We start from the raw sequence: 19,979 nt of genomic DNA on the forward strand, positions 1-19,979 counted from the left end.
AATAATTGATTCATGAATATGACCAGATTACATATCTTTTCATAACACTAGACAGTTCTTTCATTTCCAATGCATACAATCAATATGGCTTAACATCCCTATAAATCTGTAGCGTGGGTGACCAATCGGTGAAGAGCGTTGATAATCATCTTTAAAGTTTGGCAACCACTTTGGATATAAATTATTGACAAGGTATAACTATTGATTAAGTAATTAACTGTAGAAGTGCGTACTTATATGAACTTAGTAAATATAAAAGATTGTTCTAGCACATTAATGTCACCATGAGACCAAGTAACCCAAAACTTGTATCTCATATCCAAAGATCGCATAATATCATTACTTACAAAATAATAGTTGGTTTACAAATATGACCAAGGTACATATTTTTTCATACCACTAGACACTTCTTTCATTTCTGATGCATATAATAAAGACTACCTAACATCCTTAAAAATAGCGTGGGTGGCCAATCGGTGAAGAGCGTTGATCACCATCTGTGAAGTTTGTCAACCAATTGGATATAAACTATTGGCTAGGTAGTATCTCATTGTGTACTTATTACCATTGATGGAGTGATTAACAGTAGAAGAGCCTCTTTCGTTTTTTTTTTTGGATGAAAGTATAAGAACCTCTTATATGAACTTAGTAAACATAAAAGATTGTTCTAGAACATTAATGCCATTATGAGACCAAGTAACCCAAAATTGGTGTTTCATATCCGAAGATCATATAATGTCATTGCTTACAAAATAATAGTTGGTTCACGATTATAACCGGAGTACATATCTTTTTATAGCACTGGACACTTCTTTCATTTCCGATGCATATAATCAATGTTGCCTAACAGCTTTGTAGATTGGTGAGGAGCATTGATCATCATCTTCGAAGTTTGGCGACCACTTCAAATATAAACCACCAGCAAGGTAGTATCCCATTGTATAATTATTACCATTAATTGAGTAATTAATTGTAGAAAGCATGCTCTTGTATGAACTTGGTAAATATAGAAGATCCTTCTAGTATATTAATACCATTATGAAACCTAGACAACTCATAATTGGTGAGCCATATCCAACGATCATTTGATGTCATTGCTTACAAAATAGCAGTTAGTTCACGAATATGACTAGTGGACATCTTTTCAAGTCACTAGATAACTCATTCATTTCCAATGCATTCAATCAATGCACCTAACATCCCTAAAAATCAGCACTTTAGCCAAACAAAAATAAAAACACCCCGGTTAACATTTTTTTAGACCATTCATAATGGTGCTTTCTCAAATCCTCATATATGCATCCATCATACAATTGGAATGCAGTGATCATCTTCTGAAAGGAAGATAAACCTTCCCATTACAAAGACACCTTTAAAAACCTCTTTCTAGACTGAATATAAGTTCTTGATGGAGATTTTACATATCAATCCTGATAAATGCTAATAAGAGTGCATGATGGCAATGCATATTTTCCTTAAATTATGTCAAAGGTTAATTTGGAAATATAATTTAAGGCCTACGTGAGAAAAAGACTATTGAGGACATGATGGCCATGTTTTATTGCAAGACAAGTGAGCATGGGGCTGGAAATATATTAATATAAAAATAAAATAAAATAAAAACGTTTCAACGTTAATGGTAACGGTTACAAGACAATTTGACCATGTGACCATTGACATAATTAACCCACTAGACATGGGTTTAATGACATTTCTCACCTTTGTTTGCACCAATGGCGATTTCCAGACCTACCTTCAAGTTTGCATTTGAAAAAGATATTACTGACACAATTATATCAATGATGGGAGTTTAGTGTTGTTTGTTGCCAAATATATTTACTTTACTCATTTTGTCTTCATAATAATATAAGTATTTTTTTTTTTTGGATGAACAATAATATAAGTATTATTTGGTGAAAGCGGGATATATCGGTACATGAAGGGATATTAATGTGGGCTATGCAAACATGAATGGTACAACGTAGCAGACATTTGTCGGAGAAGACCATGGAGCATGCACATTCAGTACATACTGAGATTTTTCTTGAGGAAACATTCACTACTGAGATGACAGAACATCTAAGCATTTGGAAAAATATATGGAAAATTTTGCAATAGAAGCCAAACTATAATTATATATCTTAACAAGTGAAAATTTTTGTGGCTAATATGGCAATTCATAACTTCACTAAGGAGCATACAGTTAAGGATATTCAATTCTAACTAATTTGAGATTTTGCAAAACCATCAACCATGAGAGTGAGTTTTCCTCTCAAAAAGAGGGGAAAAAAGCTTGTATGAACTTAGAAAATATATAAGATTGTTCTAGCACATTAATGTCATTATGAGACCAAGTAACCCAAAACTTGTATCTCACATCCAAAGATTATATGATTATTTACAAAATAATAGTTGGTTCACGAATATGACTAGAGTGCATATCTTTTCATGTCACTAGACACTTCTTTCATTTCCGATGCATATAATCAAGACTGCCTAACATCCCTAAAAATAGCATGGGTGGCCACTCGGTGAAGAGTGTAGATCATCATCTTTGAAGTTCGGCAACCACTTTGGATATAAACTGTTGGCTAGGTAGTATCCCATTGTTACTTATTACCATTGATGGAGTAATTAATTGTAGAAACAACCTCTTATATGAACTTAGTAAACAAAAAAAATAGTTCTAGAACATTAATACCATTATGAGACCAAGCAACCCAAAACGTGTCTCATATCCAAAGATCATATGATATCATTACTTACAAAATAATAGTTGGTTCATGAATATGACCAAAGTGCATATCTTTTCATACCACTAGAAACTTTTTCATTTCTGATGCATATAATCAAGACTACCTAACATCCCTAAAAATAGCGTGGATGGCCAATCGGTGAAGAGTGTAGATAATCATCTTTGAAGTTCGGCAACCACTTTGGATATAAACTATTAGCTAGGTAGTATCCCATTGTGTACTTATTACCATTGATGGAGTAATTAACTGTAGAAACAACCTCTTATATGAACTTAGTAAACATAAAAGAATGTTCTAGAACATTAATACCATTATGGGCCCAAGTAACCCAAAACTGGTGTTTCATATCCAAAGATCATATGATGTCATTGCTTAGAAAATAATATTTGGTTCACGATTATGACCAAAGTACATATCTTTTCATACCACTGGACATTTCTTTCATTTTCAATGCATATAATCAATACTACCTAACATCCTTAAAAATCATGGTGGGACCTACAATTTATGTGAGAGGGGAAAGTACACATTTATTGTACTCCCAAAATATTCAATAATTTTCCCTTTCTATTATATAAAAGATAATTTTTTTAAAAATAAATATAAAAGAAAAGTACTAAAATCAAACTTGGCTAAAAAGAGAAACCATCATACTTGCTATTGCTTACGATATAGTATTAGGTGTAGTGGGTTAGATGTAACGCCTCACATGTGGCACTCACCCCCATATAAGAGGCGTTACATCTATCCCTATTACACATTGAATTTTCTCATTAAGTAAACATGATTACTTTGAGTCTTCCTCTAAAAAAAATATGGATAAAAGAGTTCAAATTGAATCATACTTGCTATTGCCTATGAGATAATTTAAAAAGAAAAAAAAAAGAATATTAAAATCAAACTTGGCTAAAAGGAGAAATTGTCGTGCCTGCTATTACATACGAGATAGTATTAAGTGTTGTGGGGATAGATGTAATGCCTCACGTGTGCCATCCACCCCCATGTAAGAAACGTTACATCTATCCCTATTACACTTCAAATCTTCTCATTAAATTAACACGGTTATTCTTTAAGTAAGTTTTTTCTCAAAAAGAGTGAAAATAATATTTTAAAATTGAATCATAATTGCTATCAGTTACGAGATAATTTAAAAAGAAAAAAAAAATTAAAATCAAACTTCGCTAAAATGAGAAACCATCGGACTTGTTATTATTTACGAGACAGTATTAGGTGTAGTGGAGTTAGGTGTAACACTTCACGGGTTGCACTCACTCTCTTGTAAGAGGCATTACTTCTAATTCCCATTACACGTTAAATTTTCTCGTTGTTTTTTATTATTATTATTATTATTATTATTATTATTATTATTATTATTATTATTATTATTATTATTATCAATTTTTACACTATTTTTATAAATAAAAGTAAAAAAACAAAAACAGAGGATAAGTGATTAGAATTTGACCAAAATTATCTATATTTTTTGACCGCTTCCTGCTTATCTTGTGGATTTTCTCCTGTCTCCAGCTTATGTTGGCCTTTGGTCTGAGTAGGAGTGTCTCTAAATTTTCTCACAAAAATAATTGGAAAAAATCTAAGAGAAAAAGAAGAACTTGCTGTTGAATATAACCCCGACCAGCAATCCTAAAAAAGGGAAAAACATAGAAACAACAGCAACAACAATTGGGCCGTGACCGCTTCCTTGTGATAGCCATATGGCTGTGTGTGAGCATCAGCCCGTATCTCGCGTCACATAAAGCCAATAACCGATGCGGGCTTTCCGTGTGGGTCCCAGCTCACCATCTGATGATAATGCCTTTTATTGGAAATCACAAATCCTTTATGTGGGCTGTGACCACGATGTTGATAGTAATACCTCACTGGGTTGCCATACAATTACGAACATCTCCGAATTATGAAAAATAATTGAAACGACGAAGCTATTACAATGCATATCCTAAATTTTGCTATCTATAATTCTTTGTCCGACACACCCTTCTCAAATAATATCATAATGATTATCAGATTATAAATCCAAAGCAGGCATTTGGCATTGCCCCCAAGAAAATGTCTCAACTAAAAATATTTATTTTGCCATTAAATAAAAGTAGAAGATTTTGAGTTTAAATTTTTTTGACACTAAACATTAATTGATATATTAATCTAATAATAATAATAAAATTTTATTAATTTAATTTATAAAATATTTTATCATCTAATAAAAGATTTAAATATTTAATTTTTATTTACATAAAAAATTAATTAATATTTTAATCTAATAATAAAAAATAATCATTAAAAGTGAACACAGTCAATTAACAAAAAAAATTATCTCTAAGAAAATTATGTAATTTTCACCAAATTTTATCTACATTTATGTTATAAATCGATCGATGTTTTACCTTTTACGATGACGAAAAAGTAATGTGAAAGGAAAACACCTTCAAATTCTATCCTATCTATATAATTTTATATAAAAAAGTACTGGTAGGTCCCATCTGATCAGCTCACCATTCAAAGTTCAATCGCTCTCATCCTTCCTCATTCCTCATCCATATATATAGGTCCATTCACTAGTTAATTTAAATCCAATCATACAACACAAAGAAAGAAACTTTTCCAAAGACAAAAGTCGAGGAAAAAAGAAAAAAGAAAAAAGAAAAAAAGAAATGGATGGCTTCGATCGAATCCCTGACCCGCTCATACTTTTCATCTTCAACTCAATCTCCGACGTGAAGACTCTGATTCGGTGCCGAGCCGTGTCCAAGCGATTCAACTCGCTGGTCCCTCAGACCGAGTCACTCCTCCTGAAAGTGGACTGTGTCATCACCCCCGAGTCAGACGAGTCCATCACGCCCTTCCTCAACTTCTTCAAAACCATCGTCAAGTCGGTCCACAACCTGGTTTCTCTCTCCGCCAAGACCCACCCGGAGCTCCAAAACCCACCCGCCCGGTCCCAGAACTGCCCGGCCCACATCCTCCGCGGGTTCGAGAGGATCCGGGAGCTCGTCATCGAGCTCCCCGCCGGCGACCTCAAGCTCGACAGAAACGCCGTCGTGAAGTGGAAGGCCGAGTTCGGCAAAACCCTGAAAAACTGCGTAATCTTGGCATTCCGCGACATCAGGGCCTCCACCTCGACTCAAATCCCAGCGGAATTCGCGGACTTTGACTTCGCGGGTGGGCTGAAACTGAGAGTGGTGTGGACCATAAGCGCTCTGATCGCGGCCTCGGCTCGACACTACTTGCTGAGAGAGCTGGTGGAGGAGCACGAGGAGATAGAGAAGCTGGTGCTGAGAGACAAGGAAGGCGAGGGCATGCTGGTGATGAACAAGGAAGGGCTGGCGGAGCTGAGAGCCGCGGGGGTGGCGCAGGTTAGCGAGCACAAGGAGTGGGCGGCGCACTATAGGAGGTGGGACCAGGAGAGCAACGGGAGTAGGACCATGGTGCCGAGCGTGAGGATGAGGATGAGACACGTGGCGAAGACGGAGCTGAAGAGTGGGGAGTGGCTCGATGGGGCGACACTTGTGGTGGTGAGGCCCACAACAATCGTGTGTAAAGATGGGGTCGCCGAGGTCGAGGTTGATGAGGAGGGACAGCCTATTGATGACGTGGAGGAAGACGTGGCTGGAGATGTTAACTTAGCCTTGCTGGCTTTTCAGGGTGATGGGGTTTGCGGTGAGGCTGTTCAGGCTTTGGTTAAGACTCGTAGCTATCATTTGGAAATGAACTCCTTTTAACTTTTAACTTTTAACTTAGCTTTGCATTGCACCCCCAATGTTAGACTTGGTTGCATAGGTTTACTTGCTCTAATGCTTTATTTTAATGTCTGTTTAATGCTTTTGTTTTCTTGTTCTTGGAATGTAAATGGCTCTTTTCTTTTCTTTTTGTTGTTTGAAATAAAGACGTAGTATTTCAAACAATGACCATCTTTATTTATTGTTCAAGGGTTTTTAATTCTAGTGTTATTATAATTTTTCTAAATTTTGACCACTATGATTCAAGGTAGTAGCGATCTTCAAATTTTTTTAATTGGACCAAGAAGTGATGGCTGATGTGATGTTTGCCACCATATTTTTCTAACTTTTTAATCAGGTCATATTGTTTGAATTGCCGTTTCTGGACAAGGTTGGTTAACGCTGAGAGAAAGAGCGAGGGATTGCCAATAGAGAATGTGGTGGACAGGAAAAAACTCAGAAATGGATTTAAGAACAAGCGTTGGGAGTCAAAAATCTTCTAGATTGTGGAAAAGTATCCACGAGGTTGGATTTTTTGAAGTTAATCTCGAGCAATTGCTGAAATATCTCGCAATGGATTTAAGAACAAGTGTCTTCTAGATGGTATAGAAAACCACTGGGTTTACTTTTTTCTTTTTTAGTCTATCTGGTTAACAGGTATTCTTAGAGCATTTGTTAATAAATTATTTTAAGAAAATTTTGACATAATTTTTTATGAGAGTCAAAATCTTCTAGATTGTATAGAAAACTCACTGAATTTGCTTTCCTTTTCTTAATACGTAACAGATATCTTTAGGGCATTTGTTAATAAATTATTTTAAGAAAATTTTGACATTACTTTTATAAAATATATAAAAAAAAATTGGCAGAAAAAATCAATTTTAGAAAAAAAAAAAATTTCCTAACAAGTTTCTAGAAATTTAAAATTTTCTTTTCCATTAATTTTTTTTCCTTACAAATTGGGAAAAATTAATAGTTAACTAAGAGCATAGATTTCGAAACTTTTTTTTTTATGAAATAAGAATAAATAAATAAAAACCAACTTTTTAAACACTTTTTTATATTTCTCATTAAAGTAGTATTAAAAATTTTCTAAAATTTTCTATCAACAAATTCCTGGCACTGTTAATGCCAATAATTCTTTGTGTAACCGCTTCTTCACCCGACTCTTGTGCGCAAATCTAGTTCTTACATTGCAGTAGTGCTGTAGTGGCTAGAGATTGGAGATATAATTTGGTATAAATACCAACATCCATGTCCAAGCCAAAGCAAAAGCAATCCTTTGGGCGGTTAGTTTGGCTAGACAATTGAATGTAGATCAGATGGTGTTTGAAGGGAATTCTAAGGCCTGCATTGAAGCTTTGAGAAGTCAAAGCCTGTCTCACAGTGGCGGCTTGTCACTTTTGCAAAGGAGGCCCTTCGGACCTTTCGGAGCAATCTAGCTGGAATTTCAATGCCTAGAGCTGGAAATTTGGCTGCCATAACTTAGCAAGATGGTCCTTCTTTTGTAAATGTTGTTCAGAATGAGGCTGGACTCTCTTAGTTTAGGAGCCTCGCCTTTTTTTTGTGCCCTTTTATCCTTTGTTTCCTCATTTTTTCTGTTTTCCTCTCCCTTGTTGGGGCTGTTGGTGTCTAATAAAATATTCTCTTTCATATATATATATATATATAAGCAACTAACCTGTTTGGCATTGAATTTAAGTTGTCCACTTTGCCATATTGGACATCAACAACGAATTGTAGAGAAGACTGGATTGTGTTGACTGTATTTTAAGGGCAATTATTAAGTACTCTCAGAGTACCTAATAATTTTCTGTATTGTAATTAGTTTGGTAAGTTTTTTTTTTTTACGTTTTCCTCTAATTTTCTAATTAATCAAAAACAAAACAAAGAAAATCAAAATCTCAATTTCTCACATTTTATGATTTTATCAACCACCCAAATGCCCATACAAAGAATCTACTACAGTAACATCAAGCAAACACAACAATGATTTTATTTATTTATTAAAAAAAAAATTAAGACTAGTCTAGAGCCATGTGCATTTGATGATGATTTCCAGAAGGCCCGCCCAACAAAATCAACCAAACCAAAGATGAGTCTATTTCTCAGTTAGCTTGCATGACATCCTTTATTTGGTTTCAGGTGCGAGAAAAGAGCCTCCTAGATCCTATTGGTGATCAAATCTATTAACTATGACAATTTTTCTCTGAATTGGGCGGGAGGAATCTACTCTAATCCATCATTACATGAAAATTTATAAAACCGTCAACATGTATTAAAACACATAATTCATTAAATCATTTAAACAAGGAAAAAGTTTAGTTTTGAACTAATTTGGAGTCATCTTTCTCCAACTCATTATGTGACAATTGAAAATACCATCCATGTGCATTATTAGACATATGACTTTTTTAATGAGTCATATGACTTAATTAAATAATACAGAGATAGTTTTATAAAATCGCCACGTAGAGGATTGGGGCTCCAAATTGGTGTGGAGCTAAACAGGTATTAATATACTTATCATGTCCTTTTTAGCTTATACATGCTAGTCTGCCAAGTTGCCAAGTTGGTAAGAAATATACTTATGCATACTAACCTGCCAAGCTGATAAGAAATACTATTTGTTACCTAAGTAGCAATAATGATTTGATAGTATGCATCAACCGAAGGAAACTAATGATTTGACAGTACGCATCAACTGAAGGAAACTACGTTGTGGGGATTCTGTTCAGGTCCCTACTCTCAAGGACGTTGTGGGGCTTCTGTTCAGGTCCCTACCCTCAAGGATGTTGTGGGGCTTCTGTTCAGGTCCCTACTCTGAAGGATGTGAATATAGCACGGCAAGTTCTGGTGCTATTCCTTTTCTTCTTCTTTTTTCCTGTGGGGTGGGGGCTAGGGTTGATTCCTGTGTTCCTGCAATGTTACAGACCACAACATTAGATATTTTATCATAGTCACGAACTCAGAGTGAGATTGAAAAGCTAAGCAGCATAACAGCAGAAGTTTTGACAACCTGGTGTGCTTCCTCATTCTCTTCATTTAACTATAGAGGCAACAAGTTAGCTATAGCCTATACATGCCCGATCTTTTTCAACCTGGAGAGAGAGAGAGAGAGCCAACAGGGGATAAAGCCAGGAAAAGTTCAAGTTAGAAGGTTATCATAGCCACAATTGAAGACTTCTCCAAATGTAAGAATAGACCAATACCAACATAAATTGAAGACTTCTCCAATTTCCAGTTGCAAACTACTAGGTGATCACTGCCAAAATTTAAGAATTCTTTAACTGTAAGAATGGAACACATGCAAAACATCAATAATGTGCTACTTCAAGGGCAATACTGCAAGCTACGTCAATGACTTATAAGCTTTAACTCAATTGATACCTCCTTTTCCCATAAGAAATAAGGCAGTGAGTGAGATTTTGATCACATGACCCATTAAAACTCATCCTGCAAATGAAGAAGGGATTTCACATTCAATTAAATCATCAAACAAGCAACAAAAAAAAAAAAAAAAGAAGTGAAGAGCTCTGGACATCCCAATAGCAAAAAGATAATTAAAAAAAAAAAAAAAAGCATCAGAGAAGCAAAGATATTGCCGTGAATCTATGTGCAATGTGAAACAGTGAAAGTTTTGGAGCGGGGAAGAGCACACTTGAATCCACACAGAATATTGGAAGAGTTTTGAATTGAAGGAAACAAAGTGATGAGTCGTTAACTAACTTGCCTCTGAAAATATTTCCCCACTTTTAATGCATTTACCTACTACCTTAATAACCCAAATGCACATTTTGAAATGCATGAGTTTTAAACTGAAGATGACAAATTATCATGAATCAAGAAGAGATAATAATGATGAGCTGCTTTGGACATGAGATAAATACACACTTGGACTAATTCCATGAGCTGAATGCAGCCATCCATCATATTCTAACAGTGAAGCTTACGAATGACAACCAGAAGATACCATACCAAAGGCAGCAAATATTTGTCAGATTAGATCAGGAAACAAATAGCAAATGTAGTTATAAATGTTAGAAGTTGGAACAAGTACTGGTTCTGATACTGAACTCAATATCAAAATCAACTGAGCTTGTGCTCATGGGGATGGCCTATATAAGATGTTTCTTTCCAGATGCATTATCACTTCTATTTACCCCTTTAGCAGAGCAGTCACTGACTCTAATTTGGTGGTGCACATGATCTAAGGTCCATATGAACTCAAGGTTGTAACAGTGAATACCAGACAACTCACTTAACAAGTCTTCACTTAACAAGTCTTCAAGCTTATAGAGAATGGCAAACTCATGCTGAAGACGGATCTCCTTTGTAATAGAAATCCAAGTACATCAGGAATAAGAGCTTATAGAGAATAGTAAACTTAAGTAACAGCTTCAAAAGAAGCATCCTACTTTACATCATCATGGTCTTATCAACATTATTATTTTGTATATCAAGCAACAACATAGATCCCATCTAAACTCATGTAGTTGCCACATAATACCCTTCAGTATCTAAACACAACCCACCCAACTATAGGGAATTGTACCCTAACTTTATCCTCCATCCCTTGTATATTATGGGCTGGAGTTGTCATTTGGTCCAAACAAAACCCGGCATAATAGCCACATCAAATATCAATTAAAATCGATACTGCACAAAAGAACCCAAATAACAGTTGAAATTTCAGGACATGTGACTTTCATTGCTTCTTGGCTGTTTTCTTACTGTAAAGCCAACCTCATTCAACATCAATCATCAACATCTTATTCATACATCAAACCAGCAGATCATAGTTAAATTAACGCCTTTTTTTTTCTTTTCAACATGCATACATACTCTTCTATTCAATAATTTCTTCTTTTTTTGATAAGTCAATAGTAACTTTCTTTTTAATGGTAAGTTATACATGCACCTAACGGGTTTTGAACCTATGTCATCACTCTCCATCTTATTCTTATAAGAAGAGGAAGTGTCATCTGAGTTATAAGCCATTGTCAAAAGAAGAAATTAAAACAGTAAGCTTTAACAATATTTTTCTGCTTCCAGGAAAAAGGAAACAGCGCAACAATTCTATAATCAATGAAACCGCTTGTATTCTGACAGGAATGACATTGTACAATACTACAAACACAGAAAATTATGCATGCTTTATAATAATTTACTTCATTGGAAATTTTTTTTTTATATAAATCATAAAGACAACTGCAAAAATCTTAAAACTAAAGCCACCAACTAAATAGGTACCCTTCTTTAAAGTGCCAAACATATAGCAGATGATACTGGCTATGTAGGATACTTGATGCCCAAAATACACCGTACCTATAATTTTGAGTGGCAAACATGCTTCTTTTACACAGTAATTATTTATAGCATTCTTTGAACATATGACTTATATTGAAGAAGTTTTGGAAAATTAAACACGCATTTATAAATTATAATTCAATTGACAAAAACAGTAATGTGAAAGTTATCTCATTTTTTTTTTCAGATCAATATAAAAATACTTAAAAAACAGAGGTGAGAAATGGTTACAAGAAAATTTACCCTAAATGACAATTGTAATTTCCATTTTGATTATGGCTCTTCCAAAACTGAACTCTTAAGGCATTCCACTTACAAGCATTAATTGATGAATCTTCCATGGCTAAGATATTATCACAAACTGATCTGCACGACGCCATCCTTCAAATGCTCAAGAATTTCCAACAAATTGTAAATATCTAAATTTCTAAGAAGCCCAACTAGCCACATTTAGCTCCACGATTTCTTTTGAATAAGGAAGTACAAATTTTTCGAAGAACTTCTTATCAGTTATTTTGCAGACTGTAGTCAAACCAGGTTTCTTCTTAAGTGCATTTTCCTTTTCTAGAATCTTCAAAACTCGTAGGCGTGGCTTTAACCTGTGCTCAATGCTGCAAATAAGCAATTCTGGATGGCAAACTATATAAGAGATGTCTATGTTCCAAGCACTAAGCAGCAGCTCAGTTACCTCCTTAATTTTTCTCTCAGATATAGAAAAAACCTGAGGCACCCTCCTAAACACACTCAGAATATCATTTTCTGAAAACCCCAGACTTCGAAAAAGCTCCAACTTCAGCTCCCAATTCTCATGTGTCATCGAACTCACTGTCCGAAGAGCAGCAAGAAACATCTTAGACTTCCTATCAAAACCCATTTCTTCAACCGTTTTAACGAAATCCTGAATGCTCTCCGGCTTATGCAAAAAAAACCTTGGAAAATTAAGCATATATTTAACAATCTGAGACGAACTAACTCCACAACCCTTCATAAATTCTATATTGGGCTTCATAGTTTTCTCCAAATCATGCTTCAAAAACCACCCAGAAACCTTCAAGGCCCTAATGACCTCAGCATTTGAACCCAGAATAGTCTTCAACATCAAAATTGAGGGTCCAAGCCGATTATCTGCACTCCGTTTGAGAATCCACGGGTCAGAAGATACAATCTCAGCAATGTCATCGGGCGAAAAACCCAAGTTTTGGAAAATCTGGATTTTGGGTTTAATGTTACTGGCAAGATTGGCAGTAAGAACTTCAGGGACTCTCTTAACCACTTCCTCGATGTGGGTTTTGGAGAAACCGCTCTCCTTGAGGAATGAAAGCATGGAATCCACTTCTATAGGTCTTTTCAGACAAGCTATCACTGATGAGGCTTTAAGAGCTACCTCATGGGAAAACTGGTGCTTATTGATCAAGTAATCCAACACTGTTACAGTGGGCTTTGATTCTTTGGGTTTGGAGGAGAAAAAAAAGAGAGATATTGAGTAGGGGATTGGGATTTTGTGGAGACGTGAAGGGGTTTGTAGAGAGAGTGAGATGAGGGTTTTGCAAAATCCAAGTCTCATTTCTACTCCTGCAAAATTTACTTCTAAGTTCTAAGCTACAATCAGAATTCTCCTATCAAAAACATATAGAGCAAACAGAGTACAAACGATAAAACTTGCACATGTTATTGTGAAACATGAAGAACTTAAGCTTGCCTTACAATTACAGTGGTGCCACTGCCAACCAGAACTTCTTGCTGAGAATTAGGGTTTTGGAATTTGGAGTCACCATTATTTATAGATAGTTGGAGCCTACAATGTTACTTGTTCAACATTAGGCCCAGTTATATTTCGTCACGGAGATTAGGCCCAAAAAATATATATATATATATATATTTTTTTTTTTGAGAATCACTTAGGCCCAAACTCAAACCATCAAAATTAGAGCGGAATTGAGAATTGTCTGGCTTCCTCCTTTCATTGTTCTGATAGATTTTTTTTAAAAAAAATTTTAAATTGCAATTGTTTTGTTCATGAAACTGTTATTGAAGTTTACAGTAAAAATTTAATGGATAAATTTTTAAGAAATAAATGGAGTGAATGAGATTAAAAATAATAATATAAAAAATAGGTTTGGTTATGACTATAAAAGAGAAAAGAAAGAGAGAAAAATATTTTACTATAATACCAATAATGTTTAATGGAAGAAATTATAATTAGGCTGTGCTCTATCAAAGTTGATGAGATTACAAATTTACAATCTCTTTAATGTATAATAATTATATGATTTATAAATTTAAAACATGGTCTGGTTAACGAGTACTCTTAGGACATTTATTAATAGACTATGCAAGGTCACAGTTTGGTTCCCAAGCCCAAAAGATAGATGAACTTCGGCTCAAAGAGCTCGATACAATGAATTTCTAGAGAATGGGTTCAAAAGCTGGACTTTAGTGAGTTAGACAACATGTAAAGTGGATTTAGATGACAAGAAAATAGAGATGGACTGATTTAAACTAAAGAAAAATTACCCTCGGCACAATCTGAGGACGTCAGTTCATATATATATATGTTCCTTCTCAAATTTGATTACAAGTTCAAATCTAGATTGCAATAGTATTTTCCTCTTAATTTCCTGATCCCCCTTTCTTAGGGACCTTCCTCAGTTTTATGCCCCTTTCTCCTCCTTGTTTCCACCTTCCACGTGTAGATCTAGATTGCTAGTGCTGATACTTGTCCCATCAACCCCTTCCTGAAATCTTTGGGCGGTAGCTGTAAGGCTGAAAATTATTATTTAGACATCACTTCTTCATTAATGCGGTCAAAGAGTTAAATACAAAGTATTTAATGCTGTGGTAATAGCTTTCTCTTAGATATTTTATAGTCGTTCCTTTGCTCTGTGCTCCCATGAAACATATCCTCATCAATAGAACCTCCTGAAAGATCATTCTGGACAATAGGACGTATCATATGACCTTTGCTTCGCTTAATTGAGGAGACACCCCTCTTCAGCCTACCACCCTTAGCCTCCTCGGTCACAACTTGCTCGTGGACCCCTAGGTTTGACATCTTCATTACCGTTAGTTTGTCCTCGGACCAATGAACATCTTCGGACAAAACCTATGGCCCAATATGCATTTTTGAGCCTTTTATCCCTACATACTATTTTTTAAAAAATTTAATATTATTTTTATTGAAAATATAAAAAGTTGTAAAATTAATTACATTTTTCCCATAAAAAATTTATAAAAATATTTCCTAAGCCAATAACTTTAGAGTATCCATTAAATTTTTTTAAAAAAATATTAAGAAAAGTCTATTAAGTACAAGGGGGTACAATTTTCAGATTTTGCTTGAATTATTCAAGTAAAGTGACATGTATCATCAAGGGATTATATTTGCATTTATAAAAAGGATAATCTGTTTTTCAGTGAAATATAAGTATCGAATCAACTAGTTATCTAATGTACAAGAAATGCTTCATCTAATTTTTTACGAGAAAAATATGCTTCATCTATTGAATAGTCTAAAGTACAACAAAACTTTTCCAATTATAAAAACAAACAAACAAAAAACGAGTAGCCTGATCAAGATCAACATCAATTGGATACTACCTTATCATAGTTTCTTCATAGTTACAAATAAAAATAAAAATATACCTTAATTAACGAGGAAACTTGATTATTTTTACGATGGCTATTGTATTTTATGAGTTTGAGATTTATATTTTTTAATAAATTCATATTTAAAATAGGTACTCTCAACTCAAACTTGTATTTTTTTTTTTCATTTATAAGTATGTGCATCGAAATGGGCCGAAGTGAATCGAAATGAATTAAAAATGACTGAAATAAACAAAACTAGACCGAATGGATCATAGTAGACTAAAACGGACCGAATAAGCTCGAATAGATTGAAGTGAATCGAATAGACCGATATCGACCAAAGTAGACTGAACTATCTTGAATACACTGAAGTGGACCGAATAAACCTAAGTGGACCAAAATAGACTGAATGAACAAAAATGGACCATGAAGGACCGAACAAGCCCGAATAGACTAATGGACTGAAATGGACCAAAATAGACTGAACATGCTGTATAGATTGAAATAGACCGAACAAGCCAAATAGAATGAAGTGGCTGAAATGGACGAAAATAGACCGAAAAAGTTGAATAGACTAAAGTGGACCGAAATGGACCGAAAAAACCCAAATAGACTGAAATGGACTAAATAAACCGAAGTGGACCAAAATAAACCGAATGGATCGAAGCATAATTAAGAATTTTTGTTTCTCCAAACAACCAAAATTTTTCATTCTAATTAGTTAATCGATACAAATCACCCATCTATTTCATCTCATTCTAAATTCTGATCCATTCCTCTCCATTTCACTAAATTCCACCTGCCTAGTATTATGATTTCAGCTGGTATGTATACGAATCATTATTCTTAAATCATTTTTTTATATTACTTCACTCACATGTGACATTTTATTACTATTTTCCTTTAACAAGGTATTTTTCTTGTTTACTTTCCATTTTGTCCAAGCGGCAGCAGTGGAAATTGCAACCATGGTTCGCCTGCTTTCGTTAAAACCATTCCACACCATTGCTCTTAAATGGCTGAATCGACAAACGGGCTAGCACAAGCTTCTCACAGACAACTCTGCTATGGATAACCCTCTCAGAGATGATCAGGATTCAAGAGATGGCTAAACTAAAGGGCTTCACATGGTCGGTTGGACTTGTATTTGGCTATTTTTTTGGGGCTCCACCTACTTGAAAGTGGAGGTGGGTGCTGCTATAGCAGTTCAGCCTTATCATTAATTAATCTAAAAAAACCACTAGTTTTTGCTGAGTTCAATTGTTAATGAGTGCAAATCATTGCTGAGAAGCTGTGAGCAAGCTGAAGTTCCCTGGTCCGTGACAAGTGAGTCAGTAACAAACCCTCCTGTTGAAGTTGAAATCCAAGCTCTGTTGAACTCTCATCTTTCTGATGTGTACTATATTTAGAACTGATTGGCATTTGGGAAAAAACACATGTAATTAATACTAGTTGAAAACAAAGATATTGTAATTCGTCAAAAGTTTGAACGAGTTATTATGGCTACTAATTGCATTGCACAGTGTTTGCAATAATGAATTTTCAACTTTTATGGTTCCAAACTTCCAATTTGAATTTGGTTCAAAGCAAAGCATAATAATAATGAGAACAATTATAGCACATCAACTGTGGGCTCACAAACCGGTGGCTATTGTTCATTGATTCTGTGTTCCCAACTAAATTTCCTTCTTCTTATGCTCTCCTAATTCTTGAACTCCTTCTTCTTATGCTCTCCTAATTCTTGAACTCTGACTATTGATTTGGCAACATCTTTCAAATTGATTTAAATAAGTCACCAGCCAAAATGACTATTTAATCATACAAATGAATCACACTACATATAAATTCCCCAGAACATGCGTGCGCGCACACATATATATATGGCAGGGTTTTCTTTCATGAATTAATGAGTATATGGCAATTCTTAAGTTAATTTCCTCAATACAATTTCACCTCCAGAATCCAGATTATATATAATTCCATAAGCTCCTTGTGGTGTGGTTTCAGCCTAGTAGTTGCTACTAGCTTTAGCCTACTTGAAAGAATACAAACATTATTAGGAGTTATTATCATCATTTTATTAAATAAGACACTTAATAATAAAATAATCATAGGAAGCCGTACTATTTTAAAGATAAAAAATGATTGAGTTTATCTAGCATCTAGGATAGGAAATCATCTGTCAACGTACAATGTTTTTGCATTATGAAGGGCCATCCTTGTTATCAATCTTTCCGTCATTGGTATCTTTGATAAATTTAGTTCGAAAGGTCTGCGAGGAATAAAGATTAGTGCATATTTAGATTGAGAAGAATCGAACCTTGCACTCAAAGGATTCCATCTTATTATCCTACATTATTCCTACTAGATATTACAATGATTCTAAGATGAATTTGGCTGTTTTTTTATTGTGACAACAATGCTTAAAATATTCTGAAGAGAGCCTTCTATAATTTCCAATTGAATCCACAAACACATACTAAAATTAATCAATGGGTGAATAGTGTTTCTTGTGATGTCATCATGATGTGTGCATCCCAATTTTAGAGATCGAAAGCGGTTTTGTTGTGTGTGAGTAGGCCCTCATGGCTGCTCCTTGAAGCTACAATTAATAAAAGTTTTTTGTCTCACTTTTATTAGGTATTTTACTTTAATTTATATTCTATCAATCAATTATAGTGTGTCATATATTTTTTTTTCCCTCTAAAATTATCAAAGTTTTTATTTTTTATTTTTTATAATTCGATGGTTATAATGGGGTGAAGGAATTTGAACTTCTCAGATGCAATGGAAAAAATTAAATTATACTTATTAGTTAAATTACAAAGTTGTACAAAGTGCTTGGGGCCTAGAGGGGAAAGAGTTCGAGCTGTGGGGTTAGTAGTATGTTGTAATTATTTCTCAAAAAAAAAAAAAACATATTCGCAATTTGTAGGGTATAACTAATATGGATTAATTATTTGTTTATTTATTTATTTATTGAAAGTGGATAAAAGTAAATTTATACTTTTAAAAAGATTTACTTAAAAAAATAAACTAAACAAAAATCTTTAATGCATGTTTTGCATTTGAGATATTTCATTTTGTTGACCAACTGCTTCAATTAACATCATTACATCATTTATTTTTTTTGTGGTTGTTGAGGATCAGTACATCAGTGTTAATACATCTTGAATTCCGAATATTAGATGCACCTCACCTTTGCCCACTAATTCTTGGTGAACCCCCTACTTTTTTTCGACCCTAGTCATTTCCTCAACTTTAATTGTTCTAGGTTTTGCTAATTTTGATACCTTTTACTTTAGATTTGAGTGAAAGTCAACATTTACCCAACCTAGTAAGCCTTTTTATTCCAATTACCCACTAATCGCTAGAGAAGATAGACAAACTTGCTTTTGACAAATTGGTCCTAGGAATAGGGGGTGCTGCCCCTCGTGATAGGAAGGAATCCTTTTGTCTTTGACACACCATCTAATTCTATTCACGTCCCATAGGAGATGATGAAACACTTTATTTAAAACTCAACTTCCCCATTCCATCATTCATCCATGGCATCTTCTCCCAACCCTACATGTCTCAATGATAAGAAGGGTTGGACACACACACCACTACATTACGCTAATTTACAATAATATTATATTGTAATAACCTAAGCTTTACTCATGTCAGCTGACTAATCAAGCTCTAACAAATTACTTTTTGGCAATTGTCATGTTAAAGGAAGGTTGGTGCAACTTAACACCAAACCATTTGGTTCGATATATGGTACTTTCGCCTCTTCCTAGCGAGGTGGTATATATTTCATGCATTAGCTACATACTTCATCTCTCTTATTGTAGGTTTCACTGGTGGATGGAGTCCACACAATGTGATAAAAAAGTTATATATAGTTAATACATAAAACGATATTTTTTCTTTTCAAATAGAAGAATATATGGGTTCAAACTGCTCAGAGCATGATTTGCATAACTTTTTTGTAAGAAAAAAAGAGAAAGGTTGATATAATAGACTTTGGCTAATGTAGAAAAAGCCTATTATCCTCTATGCCTAGCTCGGATAAGTGATGCAGTTAGCAGAAACTTATTATTTTTTTGATGAATAAAATATTTATTATTGAAATAGAAAATAAAACAAGCTTAACAGAAGACATGGGAAAAACTCCATCTCTCTTATGATTCCCGTGGCAAATTTAGTTAAGGATGAATAAAAGTCCAATGATTAATTGAGGATTTTAGAATAAATTTTCTCGTATCAGTAATACTTTCAATAGCATAATGGGCATTAGGGCAAAAGGCTCCTTTCTAATCAGTAAGATTCATTTGATAACTTGGGCCTGGAAAAAGAGCTCAACTGGTGGATTTAATTTGGACATTAATGAAGGGAGCTGCAGCTAGGAGGGAGATGTTGCATTCAGTCATATATGATAGCTCAATTTTTTTTTTTTTTTTTGGGTGTTTTTAACATAAACATGCAGAGTTTAAATCCCCTCACCTAACTATTAAATTATTAAAACAATATTGAATTTAAAACTCATGTATGGTTTTTTTTGGTAACAAATTTGTTTTTTATTATTGCAAAAGGAGATATGTAC

General features: G+C 34.3%; 2 protein-coding genes across 5 annotated transcripts; one reads left to right on the forward strand and one right to left on the reverse strand.

Annotated features, from left to right (window-relative positions):
- Positions 1 to 5,338: 5,338 nt before the first annotated feature.
- LOC142612536 (F-box protein AUF1-like) lies at positions 5,339 to 6,676 on the forward strand. Its single transcript, XM_075784614.1, has one exon. It carries the CDS (start codon positions 5,426 to 5,428, stop codon positions 6,491 to 6,493), a length of 1,068 nt encoding a protein of 355 aa, XP_075640729.1. The 5' UTR covers positions 5,339 to 5,425; the 3' UTR covers positions 6,494 to 6,676.
- A 2,204-nt stretch (positions 6,677 to 8,880) lies between these two features.
- On the reverse strand, positions 8,881 to 13,535 carry LOC142611790 (uncharacterized). 4 transcript variants are annotated; one of them, XM_075783935.1, is made up of 5 exons: positions 12,044 to 13,535; positions 9,881 to 9,946; positions 9,707 to 9,755; positions 9,510 to 9,591; positions 8,881 to 9,409 (listed from the first exon to the last, which is right to left on the reverse strand). In XM_075783935.1, exon 1 carries the CDS (start codon positions 13,362 to 13,364, stop codon positions 12,228 to 12,230), a length of 1,137 nt encoding a protein of 378 aa, XP_075640050.1. In that variant the 5' UTR covers positions 13,365 to 13,535; the 3' UTR covers positions 8,881 to 9,409; positions 9,510 to 9,591; positions 9,707 to 9,755; positions 9,881 to 9,946; positions 12,044 to 12,227. The 4 variants fall into 4 exon arrangements, with proteins under 4 accessions (XP_075640050.1, XP_075640047.1, XP_075640049.1 ...); XM_075783932.1 differs by having other exon boundaries at positions 9,707 to 9,780; XM_075783934.1 differs by lacking the exons at positions 8,881 to 9,409; positions 9,510 to 9,591 and having other exon boundaries at positions 9,703 to 9,755; positions 12,117 to 13,535.
- Positions 13,536 to 19,979: the final 6,444 nt, after the last annotated feature.

Source organism: Castanea sativa, chromosome 10, assembly GCF_040712315.1.
Source record: "Castanea sativa cultivar Marrone di Chiusa Pesio chromosome 10, ASM4071231v1".
NCBI classification, from domain to species: domain Eukaryota; kingdom Viridiplantae; phylum Streptophyta; class Magnoliopsida; order Fagales; family Fagaceae; genus Castanea; species Castanea sativa.